Source organism: Adelges cooleyi, unplaced genomic scaffold (genome assembly GCF_023614345.1).
Source record: "Adelges cooleyi isolate 19-005CV unplaced genomic scaffold, UGA_ACOO_1.1 ACOO_flye_CR_arks_rails_tigmint_CR_PRNA_51, whole genome shotgun sequence".
NCBI lineage: Eukaryota > Metazoa > Arthropoda > Insecta > Hemiptera > Adelgidae > Adelges > Adelges cooleyi.
In genome coordinates this window covers 1-16,235 of record NW_026096199.1, presented here as the reverse complement: position 1 = coordinate 16,235, position 16,235 = coordinate 1, and the positions used below count along the sequence as shown (strand labels likewise).

The window sequence follows — 16,235 nt, the reverse complement described above, 5'->3', positions numbered from 1 at the left end:
TATTTAGATTGGTTCCAGTGATAAATGCAAGGACTATTGTAACAGATTTTGAAACTGCGCTAACAAATGCACTTGAGTTGTTAGTTCCGGGAGCCCAAATACAAAGATGCTGGTTCCACATGACCCAAGTAGCATAATTGTTAAATACAAATAAAATAAATGTCCTTATTTGGGTTTCTCAAATATTTTATTATATACAATTTTAACATTTCATTAATTACTGAATAGGCTTTAGAGAAAAAATGTAGGGAGTTGGGTATGCGGCAACCCATATATATTTCCGATGTGGCATTACAAAAAATGTTTAAAATGTCAAAAGCATTGGCTTTGCTGCCTATTGATAGCATAGCCGGTGGATTCTGCGCAATCAAATCACAAGGAGAGTTGTCGCAGAACCAAGATATTGTCCAACGCTACCTTGACTACTTCAAGACACAGTGGATTCAACGTAAGCAATAAAATTGACTCATTACAAATTATAAAATAAGAATTGTATTGCTGTTTTAGAATCAATGTATTGCTCTTTTAAAACAAAGGCATAGTCTGTATGATCTATAAATAATCTTATTTAAAATATGTGATGTTCAAACATTAATCTATTTTAGGAGTTGGGCCAGAAAACTTTAGTGTCTATGGAAGTGCACGGCGAACTAATAATGACCAAGAAGTTTTCCATAAACTTCTCAATGCGCAAATGAATGGTCCTAGGCCAGGGATATGGCACTTTACCAGTAAATGTATTTTACAGTTTCCCATCATAAGCTATGAATATTGAATAATCTTACAAGACAATTTAACATAAATAAAAATACACAAATTTATACTTACAGAAATCCTTGTTAAAATTGATCAATTATTTTCGGCAAAATATGAACGGCAACAAATTCACCCAATATTAAGAGCAAGGCGCCAAACATATGTTCAGCTTGATAGAAAATAAGTGCTGCAACTGAGCGGTTGGAGCAAGAGCGACTAACGATTGCGGAATTTTTGTTTTACACTGGGAATTTAGCGTATAACGCAGGTATTTTACTAAACAGTCAATTAATATTATTATAAATCAATTATACATACTCTCATTAGGTTAATTTAATTTAGTTGTCATATTAGTTATCAAGAGTAACATTATTAATCTAATTGTAAATGTGTATTATTGTAATGGTTTTGAAGAACTATTGTCTACAAGTCTAATTATTTTTTATTTTATTTACAAAAATAAAGAATAAAATATTATAAAATGAATTGTGAAAAAGTAATAGGTATGTTGTATATTACTTTTAACTTGAATAATTGTTTAATCCAGAGAGAACAAATCAGCAGATAGGTCCAAATGCAGATATACCTCCACCTGCAGTTATTAACGTTGATTTTCCACCTGCAGTTATCCGCCCAAGTAAGGAAAACGCCTAAATAATCTTCTGTTGTAATTTATATTACTATTCATATTTACTTACTAGAAATGTTTTCATAAAAGATACACAAGTCCTAGCTCCACCTGCTGTCATACAAGTTCAGCCTACACCTGCGGTAATTAATGATCCTCTTCCTACTGAACAACAAAATCATATTGTCGACAATAGTAAATATATTTGTTAATAATTACAATAGTATAAATTGCTTTAAAAAAAACTTGTATTGTATTGGCTTGTAAGGCAGACCGGATACAAACTTTTCTTGCGTTCATTGATGGAGAATGATCATGTCTGTTGTAATTGCCATACATAATAATGATAGGATATGGTTGATAACAACAATGAATCTTAATTCTAAATTAGAATTAAATACAATTTAATGAAATGTATTGCCATATCTTAAAATGTTATAAAATAAGTATAACTATGTCTATGATAAATCTGTACCCGGTCTCTCTATACTTAAATAATAAATTAAGATCTCCTGTAAAAAAAATACATGCGTCATATTTTGTATGACAACATTTAAACAGTTATTAATATTAATGATTATTTGTTGATGTTTTTTTAATTTGTGTCCATACTTTATAGATAATGATTTCATAATACCTGAGGAAGCGGACGAGTTATTCGTATTCATTGGACAAATGGAGATGGCCAGAACAATACGGGAGCGAGAGGATGTTCCATATGTTTTGGCAGATGCTCACGAATTGATTCCCCGAAGCATTAACAGTTGTGCTATTTTTTTGGCGGCCAATAATACGCATGCCTGCACCCCGTGTGGCCACAAGTGTATGTGTGTAGATTGCAGTGTTGAAGTGAGAAGACGAGGGCGTTGTCCGATATGCAACACTGATATTTTAATGATTACAAGAATTTATGAATAATTTCTATGTATTGAAAATAAAATAAAATAAAATATTTAAATAAGATTTTTTTTTTTGGTCTAATGATTATTGGAAATAGTTTATAAATTATAATGGGTTTTTTTTACTTACAATAGAATCGGCACACCTACGCGGGAGCCCGGCCGAATATAGTGTACAGGTAGTCTACACTTCACTCTACCTGCGCTGCCGAAGGGTCTTTCTCCCCGCCAGTCGTGGTCCTTTTTTAATTTTATTTCGTAATACCTTGTCTGATAACGCTCGTGCACACAGATATTAATACTCTTTGACCAGACTAAATTCAAAATTGGTTAACAGATTAGCCAATCGAAGCTGCATATGAATAACGCTTGTTAGACAAATTCATTGAGCACAAAAAACAATCATCTTTTGCAGATTCGTAACCAGCATTAAAAGTACTAATACAGAAAAAAAAGGTGCCCGGTAAACTAGATTTGTCCTTAACCCACTAACGCCGGAGTTTTTTTATAGAATTTTTTTAAAACATTAAAAAAATTTTTTTTTTTTTAAATAATTGGTGTCTTGGGTGCTTGTTTCATATTATTTTTTTAATTAAAAAAATAATGTGTACTTAATTATTGAAAAATTTGATGTTACCCTATGGCCACGCTAGGCGCTATTGGGTTAATTACGTATTAATATATTCATACTAATAAAAATGTATAAGTGTAACGAATACAAATGTTTTATTCGAACATTGATAAAAGTCGTAATTATAAAAAAAAAAATTGTTAAAACCCGATTAAAAATTAAAAAAATAACATTGCAAAGAAATAATGAAAATGAATAAGCGGACAACCGTACCGTGAGGCGTACAGGTAATAAATAACCATACAAGATACCGCGCTCCGACCTCCGCGGCACCACCTAGCAGGAACGCGTTCTATTGGCGGCGGTGAGAAAACGAGCATGCGCACAAACTAATACGAGTTCTATTGGCGGCGGTGAGAAAACGCGCATGCGCACAAACTAATATGAGTTGCTGTGCGCATGCGTATAATAATAATCGTGCATTTTTAATAAAGATTGTATATGTTGGTACCCCTTCAAGTGGCTGTTTGTCGAGTGGCTCCGTGTCGATTTTCGGTGGCTGTTTGTCGAGTGGCTCTTTGAGGGTGTTTAGGGCAGTTCTTCCAAAAAATGATAAGAGATAAGAGTTCTTCCAAAAGATAACACAATTTTTATTTTATCAGCGTGACCAACCCAGAAACACCAAAATATAAAATCACATTCAATCAGTCTGCCAATTCTATCAGAATAAAAGTAACTAAAATATAACTAACGTTTGTCAGAGTTAACTGTTATCTCTAGAACTAAACGGCAATAATTCAAATGATAAAAAAAATAACCGTGTTAAAATATATTATATTTTTACACATTTTTACGATACATTTATAATGACAAAAAACCAACTAGTTCATATGACGACAACGATAATTATTGGTAAATAAAATTTACTTTCGTTTCTTATTAATATTTTTATTAGAATTCTTTTTTAATTCATAATTCAAAACTCTTATTTTCACATAATATAAACTTGCAATATTTAATATGAATAACATAATATATTTATCAATTATAGTACCTAGCGACAAAGTTCATACATACACTATATTGTACTAATTTGTGTGACAATATTATTACATCCTATTTAAATAAAACTATTAATACAAGTAAATTATGTTTTACAGTATGATGGTAGTTGTCTGAAGTCATAAAAAGCTTATCGGTATGCTTATTCATTAGAGCGGTTCGATTTCTGAAACTATCTCTAGTCTGATTAAGTGTGGTAACAGGTATGGAGTTATTTTTTGTAAAATTGTTTTAATTGATTTAATCTCTATTATTTTAATAATTAACATTTCAACTTTTAACTTATTTATTAATAATATATCTTTCAGTTTTAAGATGAGTCAAAGATTCTGGTTGAACAGTTCTCCATCGACACTAAGTGGAAGAAATAATTGTTTTATCATTTGTCTAAATAGACTAGGTAAGGAAAACATTCTAGATTTGTAGTATTAACACAAATATTGATACAAAATTAGTTTAATATCAATCTAAAACACCCTAATATAGGGTATTTAAAAAAAAAGAAATCAAATGTAAACTGTAATCCATAGACGGATTTTTGACACTATATTTGAATATTTGTTGTTGAAGTTAATTGGATTTTGTGCAAAACCCCTGGAAGAATATTCTGTATCAGACTAACAGTATAAAAGCCACCCAGTATTTCTGTTTACCTGCTGTTAAACATCGTAGTATCATCTCCAATCTCTTTATATTTTGTTTAATTTTATTTAAAAAAGTCTCATTATAATTTATTATTAATCAACTGTAATTCAGTTGTTTATTTATTGAATAACTTATTATCCTGTCTTCAACGTCCATATAAACTGTACTGTATTTATGACCACTACACTGATATCTCATTTGGCTAAATATTTTTAATTTTCAACTACATTAAAACAAAATTAAGATTGTTTAAATTTTTTTTTTGAATACTTGTATTATTGTTTGAATATTTTTACACTTTAAGTGTTAATACAAGTATCTTTAGTTGAACGATACTAACAGTATATTACTATTACAATTTTGACAAACATAATTATTAGCCTACAAAAATAAATTATAAATGTAGCTTCTGTATTTGCTTATTTATTAATATTTACTTACCTCAATAACATTAAAATATTAATTTATTGTAAAAATATCTTGACCTAACTGAAAGATTAAAAATTTGTAAACTGTTGTGAAATTATGTTGATGTTGTTAGGAAAAATTGTGTAGTCAAAATTTTGAATACCTAGCTTAAAAAAAAAAAACAGTACAATTTTTTTTTAATAAACCAAGTAATTATACATTTGTAAATTTTGATGTTTAGTTTATAATATATACATTTTTAGTTAAAAAATATCTTTACTTAAGTATCATTTTATACTATTTATACTTTTTACCAGATTATTTTATGTGTTTTAAACTATTACATTTATTATTTCTATTATTACTATTTATTATTTATTTAAATGACTTATCAAACTTTATGAATTGTACTTTATAAATTATAAAATTGGTCTGAAATGTATACTGTGTTACTATAGGTAGACTGATAGACAGGAAGTCTGTATTGTTTTTTAGAAATAAAAGTTGTTTTTTCTTGGTTAGCTTAATTATATAGTGTGATTGACTAATTTTCTCTCATAATAATTTCAATTAGGTAAAATTATTTTTCAAAACATTTTTGTTTGTGTTATTTTACAACTGAAAACATGTTTTAATAACCACTTACTTTTTTGATAATTTTTAATTAAATAATATTTAATTATGATAAAAATTCAAAGCGTATTTAGTATATAGTATATATTTGTTTATAATTTTATTATTTAGAAATGCATTAGTTTTTAGATGTAGTTTTTGACACAATAAAGTAAAAGTAAACCAAATGTATTTTTTCTAAATCTGTTCTCATAGACACGTTTACTCTCGATAACGAGTGATTTGTATCTGTGTATTATATTAAGTGATATTATATAATACGTTTAAACGAAGGATGTTTAACATATTGAATACTCTCTTTGAGTATACAATGATGTGTTCGATATAAATTGTATTATAAAGTCCAGATACCGTTATCTTTATTTATATGCATAGTATAATGTAGTAAATAATTATAGATTCAACATTTGAATAATAAATTAGCTTTAGTAAGTTTAACCCTTAACAATACCTGCTATTATCTAATAACTATAGATATATATAAATAATGTCTTGATAATAATTGAATAGTTTTATAACATAATCAATATTTTTGATATTTTCATTTTAGTCAGTTATCAATGAATCAAAGTATACAACTATTTTCTTTTTAATAGTAACGCAGTTACATCTTATATGAATCATAATTCATGAAACACAATTTTGTAGCTCTACACAGTTTTGACCTCTAAACTTTAAGTTATCCAGATTAAAATAGTTTTGAAAACCATATGTTCAGTTTTATTCAAATTCAACTATAAAAACTCGTAAAATCATGTAAATATGTTTTAATAACTAAATATTATATTACTTCATTATTTGGGATTTAATGATTTTCAAATATTTTTGATAGAGACAGTGATAACGATATTGGTTTATAATGGCTCCAGTCTAGTAATTATAACTAGAGCCCTAGTAATTATAATTATCGACTGAAATAATAGATAATAACTACTGAACAATTATTTATTTCCTGTTTTGTGTAAAGGAATGAAGACACATTTGTTAAAACTATTGGGGCACTTACCTGAAAATAATGATAAATTAAATACCTACAGCTTTTATACTTTTCATTGTTAACTACAATTTAGTTAAGTACAACTGTTTAACAGTATAAAGTTAGAATTATCTTCTACTAGTTTAATCTAGTATTTCTAACCAAAATTATGGGGGTATAAGATATTCCTAACACAATTATACCATTTTTAATTAATGTTAAATAAAAATGGGATTATCTAATCTGTTTTTAAATGTTCACTTAGTTAAAATAGAGTTAACCTGACCGCTTGATATTCAATCTTTTAATTTCTGATTTGACAATTTTATTATTTACATATTAGTGAAATTGGAAATAGCCTCATTAGTTTTCACATTAAATATGTCCATAGCTACGTTTATATCATTTAAATTTTCACAACTTCACCAATCTTAAGTAAATATTAACATACTTAAATCAGTCCTATTATAACTTATTAAACTTTTTGTGGGCAAAAAGAGCTTTAACAGCAGATCTCGATGAGAACGAGATAAGAGATAAATAAATATGATGAGATGCTGCAACTTGCAATTGTATCTATTTATTTTATAATATGTATTATTTCTATTTTTTTTATAATATAAGAAAAGTATACATTTCTTAATAAATGGAATGTAGGCAGAATTAATAACAGAAAAGTTATAATATCACTTCTATAAGAAACAAATCGAATTGATAATAATTGTATTTCTACAAAGGCAATCGAGGTAAAAGATAATTATCTAAGTCTTTGCCAGGTGTACTGCACCAAGAGATTTAAGCAGCACACTTATAAGACTTAGAAGAGATGAGAAAGGTAATTCAGACAGAGAATAAACAAGTTTTATAGTAATGTTAATTTACCCCTTTAAACACAATAATAATTCAAGACAATACTTATAATAGTGACACAGAGTATCAATTAGATCACTGAGTATACCAATTAAGTACTGAGGTGTCTAGCTTAATAACTAATGCCCTTTTATATTAAACTAAACAATGGTTAGTCCTACTACTACTCAATAATAATAACAATAGTCAATAACGATAACGCGTGATTGGGCTATTGGCCAACACGCGTGGCTACAAACAAGTAAAAGTATTACAACATCTATATGGCAATAATAATAAGACTAATAATAACAAACAATAGTATTGGGATTATTACACAGGCTTGAACAAAAATATTTTATTACTTTTCACTAGTATCTTACAGCATCACTTTAGACATTTAATTCTACTTATGTTTGGAAATGTGCAATATCAAAAATTATTATAAATCTATGGATCTATGAAAAAATAATTTTAAAAGATCTAAATGAAATATGGATATACCTAAGTAGGTATTCTAATTTCTAATAGATTTTTTTTTTTTTTTTTTTATTGATCAAAAGCCTCGGTTACAATGACCATTGGCTATACAATACAATTATCTTATTTTATAACTTTTGATATATACAATAAATATTATTTATACGAGTACATACAAGTCAGATTGAGAGATAAAATTAACAGTTTTGGAGACGTCGGAATATGGACCCAGAGCTTCCCATAGATCGTCAGGCAGTTGGTTGATTTTTCTGAGGTCTTCGTATTTTTTACATTCAACTAATACATGTTTGACCGTGAGAGAGGTGCCGCAGGTTTGACATACTGGCTTGTTTTCTTTTTTTAGTAAGTACATATGAGTAAGTTTTGTGTGTCCAATTCTTAGTCTGTTTAATATGACTTCAATTTTCCTACTACGTATGCTGTTTTTAGGCCATCTTTTTATACTGTTTTTTATTTCGTTTAGCGTTGTGTTTGATTGTTGCCAGATGTTTTGCCATTCTATTTCTATTTTTTCTTGTATTATTCTTTTTATGTTGTGTGGTAATGTTGTTGTTGTACTGTAGTATTCGGATATTGTTTGTTTGGTTGTCCAGGGTATAATTTGGTGTTGTTCTATTTGAGTGATACTTTCAGGATTTATTCCTTTAAGTTTGGCTTGGTCGATTCTTGATTTGTTGTGGTTTATTGCTGGGTTATTTGTTCTTATTAATTTAGCTATGTAAAGAAGAGATAATTTTAAACGACGTAAATGTAAGGGAAGTTCTCCTGCAATATTTAGCATACTATTTATGGGACTGGTTCTAAATGCCCCTAGGGCAAGACGTATCCCATTATTGTGTTTACTTTCTATTTTTTTAAGAGTGTTGGTAGATGCATTATTGTATATTATAGATCCATAGTCAATTTTGGACCTAATAATGGCTCTGTATATTCTCAGTAAAGTTAAGGTGTCTGCACCCCAAGAAGTGTTCGATATCATTTTGATTAAATTTAAGTTTCGATTTAAAGACATATTTAGCTGATTTATATGGGGTACCCATGTATTTTTTTGGTCGTAGGTTAGACCTAATATTTTTATGACTGTGACTTGTTCAATCTCTTTGTTGGCCATTTTTAATGAAAGGTTTTCGGTTTTGCGTTTCATAGTAAAATTGATACATTTTGATTTTTCAGGGGAGAATTGAAATCCTGAGTTAAGTGTCCAATTTGAAAGTTTGTCTAAAGTGTCCTGTAGGAAGTATCTCACTGTTTTTATGTTTTTGCTTTTACAAGAGATATTAAAGTCATCGGCAAATAACGTAGCCTGTATTGGTACTGAGATAGTATTAGCTACATTATTAATACATACTAGAAAAAGCGTAACAGATAATGTCGATCCTTGAGGGACACCATTCTCCAAAATGTATTTATCTGAACAACAATTTACTCCTTTGACCTGAAATGTTCTATTTTGAAGGAAATTTTCAATAAATTTAAACATTTTTCCTTTGTTTATTACCTTAAATAGTTCTGTTTTGATTTTGTGTCTCCATGCTGTGTCATAAGCTTTGGCTATATCTAAACTAACAAGTCCTAGGTTTTGCTTACCCTGTTGAGCCGAATTTATTTCATCTTGTATTTTGCTGAGAGCATCATAAGTAGACCTATTTTTCCTAAATCCACTTTGAATAGGACTGAAGTATTGTATGTGTTCGAGATACCAGACTAATCTAAAATTTATTATTTTTTCTACTATTTTACACATGGTGTTGAGTAATGTAATAGGTCTATAACCATTAACATGAAATTTGTTTTTCCCTGGTTTGTGTATCGCTATTACATTTCCATTTTTCCAGCTATCTGGAATATTACCTGTGTCCCATATTTCATTGAATATTTTTAATAGCTGGTTTTTAGCTTTAGTTCCAAGGTTTTTTAAAAATATGTAGGGGATGTTGTCGGGTCCAGGACTTTTACTTTTGCATTTTGTCATTGCATGGTCAAGTTCATGGATGTTAATTGGTCTGTTCAACTCTGTTAATTCCCATGTTTCGGGATGAATTTCATTCCCAGTAAATGGAAGGTTTTCCATAGTTTTCTTGTATTCCAAAAATTTCTCGTCATAATTGTCATCGCTACTACATTTTTGGAAATATTTTCCAATTATTGATGTAACCTCGTCGTCTTTTTCTAATATTTTATCGTTGTCGATTAGTTTAATGCTATTATTTCTATTAAGCCCTTTCAGGGATTTTATTTTATTCCATATTATTTTAGAGTCTGTATATGAGTTTATAGTTGATGTAAAGTTTTGCCATGAGAGTTTCTTTTTATTTTTAATCGTAAATTTAGATTTTGCTCTAAGTCTTTTAAATTCAATAAAGTTTTCCTGGGAGGGATGTTTTCTAAATTTATTGAACGCTGTGTTTTTTATTTTTATAATTTGTTTTATTTCATCATCCCACCAAGGTACCCGGGGCTTCTCTGAAAAAATGGATGCTCTTCCAATGGTTTTATCAGCTATATTAATGATAGTGTTGGTAAATTTTTCTATTGTATTTGTAAGATCTTCAATGGGTTCGGTTGTGTTTACTTCATCTTCGATTAAAGCTGTGAATAGTTCCCAGTTGGCTTTTTTAAGATTCCATCTGGTAGATTTAGATTGTTGGTTATTTTTCCGGGGTAGACAGGTGATTAATATAGGGATATGGTCGCTACTATATATGTCTGGAAGTGTATTCCATTCTATACCGTTTGCTAAAGCTGCGTTTGAGAAGGCTAAGTCAATTGCAGATAGATTACCGTTATTAGGGTTAATGCGAGTGGGTTCGCCATTATTTAAAATAACTATATTCTCATTATCTAGTAGTTTCTCTATCTCATTACCCCTTTCGTCGATTTTATATGAGCCCCAAGAGGTGTGATGGCTATTGAAGTCGCCCACAATAATGTAAGGAGAGGGTAGTTGCTGTATAATATTTTCAATGTCGATGCACGAGAATAATTTTTGGTTGGGAATATAGATATTACATATTGTTAATGGTTGTTTGCTTTTTATTTTTGCTGCTACTACCTCTAAGTCGGATTTAATTTGAATTTGCTCGCTAGGGAATGCGGAGTTTATGTAAATCGACACCCCTCCACTGGCCCTATTACATATACTTCTTTCTTTGGTATATTCTACGTAATTTTTTAGAGTTCCGACGTTGTTTTTGCTGAAGTTTGTCTATTGAAGGCATATAATGTTAGGGCTGTATTTAAATATTAGAAGTTTCAATTCATTTAATTTTGAGAAGAATCCATTAAGATTCCATTGTAATATTTTATTATGAGTCATATTGTTTATTATTATTTGTTTTTTCTTTTCTATTGGGTTAGTGTACAGTAATTGCTTATATGAGTTTTATTTTATATTTAGTATATTTCAACGTTGGATTCGGTTATCATTTCGTTATTGAAAAGGCATTTGAGACGATTTGTTGAAATGTGAGTTATTCATTTGTAGGTAAATGTGATTTTATTATTGTTTGTTATTATTTGTGCGACAGATATTGTGGTTTTTTCATTTGAGGGTTAAAATTATTTAGAACGTTGAAGATTGAAAAAGAAGATTAGACAGTTTAGTTAGTTTCATCTTCATAGAACGATCGTTTATATGTGGTCTGACCTTGTCAATAATTGTCGTCAATGTGGGTATGTCTACGTTGATTTCGTTGCAGAGAGAATGGATGTTGATAGATTTATTTGCAAAATTCTCAACTATGTACTTGAATTGTGTGAGTGAGATAGGAGTTTCTTTATTGTCTGAGAAAACGCCTTCCACAGGTCTTAGGGTGTCATCAAGTTTATGTGGGACATTTTCTAGAGAATTGCTTTTTTTAAGTTTTTTTTGGCCTAGAGATTTATCGTTTGCTTTATTTGATTCTACCAGTTTTGTTCTAATGTTTTTGGGCTGTATGGGTTTTCGGTCGTCATGTTGTACATCCGTATGTGACGAAAATGTTGGCGAAGAGGGGCAACTTGATGATGGTGGAGGTCTTTTGGTTTGTGTATTTGGTATATTTATGTTAATAGAGGGTTGGTTTTGGCTTGGGTTGGAGCTAATGTTTTGCTTATCGATTGAAACTTGTGTACTTTTTGTATCATTGGGTATTATATTTTCCTCTATTATTGTTGTATTGGGGTTGATAGTGTTAGTAGTTTTCAACTCTTTTTTGCAGAAATTAGATGTGTGGCCCGTTTGTTTACATATAAAACAGGTCATCGTGTCGTCCGTTAAAAAGATTCTAAAGTCCGTGTTGTCGTATTTGATTCGTAGGGAGCCGGGTACGTTTGCAATGTCATCAGGGTGTATATACACTTGACGTCGAAAACTACTAATATGTGCTAGTTCGTCTTGAAAAACGGCTTTCATAAATGATATTGGCGATACTATTCTAATGCCTTCTAAAATTAGATTTTCATTGATTATATCGTGTGGAATAATTGGGTGTGCGTTTGATATTATGAATCTTTTGGCTAAGTTCACTAGTCGGCGAAAAGGAATTTGTTGTTCATTTACTGTTATGGACGAGTAATTTTGTGTTAGTTCGTCTACTATATATTTATCGGTAAAGTAAATACAAAAACGGTTGTTGGAGATACGGGAGGCAAAGGAGATGTTTTTTGGTGAAGTGATTTTACTGAATGCTCTTATATATTCGATTTGGGGAATTTCGTTTATCGTATTTAAAACGATGGCTTGTTCTTTTTTAGGGAATTTTATATTGGCTGTTGTTTCAGCGAACGATTTTGCATTTTCATTAGTATTGTGGGTTGATGAAGATTGTGTAGAGTTGTGGTTTTCCATGTTGATAAAATTGCCGTGGCAATTTAATCGGTTAGGTTGTGCCGCGGTGTAACGACGGCAGGTGTAATTTATTATTATGGTTCGAAGAGAGATAAAAGAATCACATACCTGTTCGAAGATTATTGTTGTATATGAATACTGCTATCGGTAGCTAAGAAATACGAAACACACGTGTGTATTGAACGGAGGTCAAACACGTACTGAATAGATTTTTATACTATCTGATTATCAGAGTATTAATTAAAATAATTAAAAAAAAGCTTTATGTCAATATTGTTCACCGTAAAACGGCAGGACTTAATCCAAAAATTATTTAACTACAACAGAAAGCAAGTTCCTAGAACAGAAAAATATATATTAAACACGAGGGTACCATACCTAATTTATAAAGGATGGAACAGTACAATCGTTTGAAGAAGTTTTGCAGTTATTTAATTAAGATCTTTGTACCATACCAAGGGTAGATTAACATTTATGTGATGAGTATTTGATACGCTCGCATTAATGTGTATCAATTGTCATATTATGCGATTTCTGGTGTAATTATTCATAAATTATTAATTTAACTATTCACTAAGTAAATGGCCATATTAAATGAATAAAGTACATAGATTAATAAAATATGGGCTATGCAATCTTCTAACAAACAAGGACATTTTCAAATCAAGAGATAATTGTAAATTTGCAAATTTATATTGACCAAAAATTGTATCATATTTTTAAATCATATGAATAACTATTTCAGAACAAATTCATTTTGTTTAGTTTGGTTTATATAATAAAAATATATACCCAGAGTAGCTTAATATAAACTAATTTCTGTAAAATATTAAGTGAATAATAATTATTTTAAAAACCTACTAATTGATTATAAATAACATTCAGTCTTGCAAGGTATTTTAATACCGATCAGTCTGATTTGATAATCTCACCAACATAAAAGCAAGTTTTTATTAAATTACATAATATATTTATTGAGTATGACGTTTATACGATTACGACCCAAGTTTGATCATTTTTATTAATACAACAGAATTGTTAAATCTAGTTTACAGTAATTTTATATTATGCCATATTCGTATTATCTACCTATTATCCCATGCAAAAGGGGCCGTACAACAATTTTTTTCTCTTCACGAGTTTTTATCTGGCAAAAGGTTCACTTTGGACTATAACCTTATAATGTATATATTGATTTATGTGGAAACTTGAAAATGAAATATGTGTTTTGTTCTAGTTATTCATGTAAGGTATTTAAACTACAAGTGTCATATGTTCCGTTATCTTGCTCTAATATATCCTTTAGGTACCAAATTTTGTTAATAATATATCTTCTAAAAGACAAGATTGAAGACAAAGCTTATAAGCTCCTACCTGTATTCTTTAACTACAGAATACATATGTAAGATGTGGTAAAACTAATTTATACTTGACAGCCCAATTCTGAAATCTTCAACTAATTTAGGTAAAAAGTAAAAATAATGTTTTATTTAAATAGTAATATAAACAATTTGAGGGAAATTTTAATAAAATTATTATTATTTTATACCAAATAATATTAAATTATAACATATACTTATATGATAGGTATATAATATAATGTAATTTATTATGAATTTTACGTGTATAGTGTATACGATTTAAATTAGATAATTGATAAAGATCTAACTACAATTTGCAATAAAGATAAGAACCTAACTAAAGGCAATGTTTTTGATATTAAAATACGAAATTTCTCTTGGCGGGTTTTTGGTAAAATCGATGTTGGTACTATCTGTAGTATTACACATTTTATAGGTTATGTAACATTTTTTTCTTATCACGCGTTATCATTTTTTGGAAGAACTACCCCCAACTCTATTTAGCTGTTGATAACGCGGCTTTCGTTTATCCATTATCACGACTATTGACCTGATCGGCTGTCATTATTCTACGAAGCACGAACCGATTTCTGTAGTTATTTAATAATTTTTTCCCTTCGTGAGTCGTGACTCGTGTTGTCATTTGTGTGTAGACGACGAGGTTATTCGATTTTGCCATTTACCGTATTGTACGGTTGAATCGATGCGTGTGTTATTTAGCGAGCTGATCGCGGTTGTTGTAATACTAAAGACGTACATTGGCGAATGGGTCATTTGTGTTTTTAAAATGTCGATGGCCGATGAGCCATTTGAATGTTTTTCGTGCAAAATTAAATGTTAAGCGAACGGCTAACACGTTTTCGATAAACGGTCTTTGCACGCTAATTGTACATACAGCCATGAGTTTTTCATTAAGAGACCGACTAACGACCGAGTCGAGTCTTACGGCCGATCACACAATTTTGTTTCTATCTTTTGATAATGTATTTATATTATATCGTATTTACAACTACCGGAGTATAAATTATTCGTTTTCTAGTACCTAATTTAAAAGTGTCGAAAGTTACACAGGTGCTGCCAACCGATTTGCTCTGTGTTCGACGAGTCTAATATGTGTTACTTGGTACAATTTGTGTTATATTTTATTTTTAATAAGTCAAAGGAACAGTTTTTAAATTCGTTGTTAAAGCAGACTAGTTCACATAATAAAAAAAAAAAATTACACGTCCGACTCTGTTGTGTATATGGCTGTACTATGTTTGAGCTAATAGCAAAGTGACCGTACAATATGCGTCAACCTGGTACCGGTCGAGTTGTGGCTTACAGCTGTAAAGACACCTATATCGTAAATCATCTGTTAACGCTTAGCCAATTGATGAAAACAATAAAAAAACTACTATTTTAGATTTGGTACAAATATGCCTTGTTGATATTGTAAAACATCAATTTTTTTTATAATAAGTCGTTATCAATAGTCAAAAAATCAGTCTCCTGGCGATTTGGTCAATGTTTTCTGCTGTCTGCTGATAATATTTTACCTATAAATTTGACTATAAAAAAAAAAAGTACATAGTGTAATTCATTTAAACATTTTTTTCTCTAATAGATGAGCGGCAGTGCTGCTGGACTTTGAAAATAGCATAACCGTACCGGACGATCATAATTACCGTATTCCTAATGATGTTACCGTATGCTGATTGTTTTGTTAGACTCGGGCCTCGCTATATTTCTAAGAAGAACAACTATACAAGGAATTTAAAAGCCTGGTGTAGTAGGTCGATTTTAAATTATATCCCCGCAGCGGGACAAAAAAATCAGTTGGCCAATAAATGTAATCAATTATACATTGTTATCTAATGGTATAAACTTTTATTTATGTCAACCCGATGTCTCTAACCTACTTTTGATTTGATTATAATTCTGTTCGAGGATCAAGGATCGAGGCTCACAAATTGTAGATTTCATAATAAGAAATGCAATAGTTGTCTGACCAGGTAGTGCTTAGTAGATATAACAATTACACAATAAAAAACATAATACTTTTGAGTTTATAAATCAAACAGTTTAGGTTTTCAATATATATGTATGAAAATATTAAATGTAAAAATAAAAATATGT

General features: G+C 29.7%; 1 protein-coding gene across 1 annotated transcript; it reads left to right on the top strand.

Moving 5' to 3' along the window:
• Positions 1 to 218: 218 nt before the first annotated feature.
• LOC126842335 (uncharacterized) lies at positions 219 to 2,659 on the top strand. Its single transcript, XM_050579262.1, has 6 exons — positions 219 to 448; positions 606 to 731; positions 1,304 to 1,393; positions 1,475 to 1,579; positions 2,004 to 2,233; positions 2,621 to 2,659. Exons 1-6 carry the CDS (start codon positions 259 to 261, stop codon positions 2,657 to 2,659), a joined length of 780 nt encoding a protein of 259 aa, XP_050435219.1. The 5' UTR covers positions 219 to 258.
• Positions 2,660 to 16,235: the final 13,576 nt, after the last annotated feature.

What these genes read in the sequence shown, in the direction of transcription:
- LOC126842335 (XM_050579262.1), top strand. Translation starts at nt 259, where the DNA reads ATGCGGCAACCCATATATATTTCCGATGTGGCATTACAAAAAATGTTT. An exon ending in CAAGACACAGTGGATTCAAC is followed by an intron (nt 449 to 605) that starts GTAAGCAATAAA and finishes AATCTATTTTAG; the next exon opens with GAGTTGGGCCAGAAAACTTT. An exon ending in AGGGATATGGCACTTTACCA is followed by an intron (nt 732 to 1,303) that starts GTAAATGTATTT and finishes TGTTTAATCCAG; the next exon opens with AGAGAACAAATCAGCAGATA.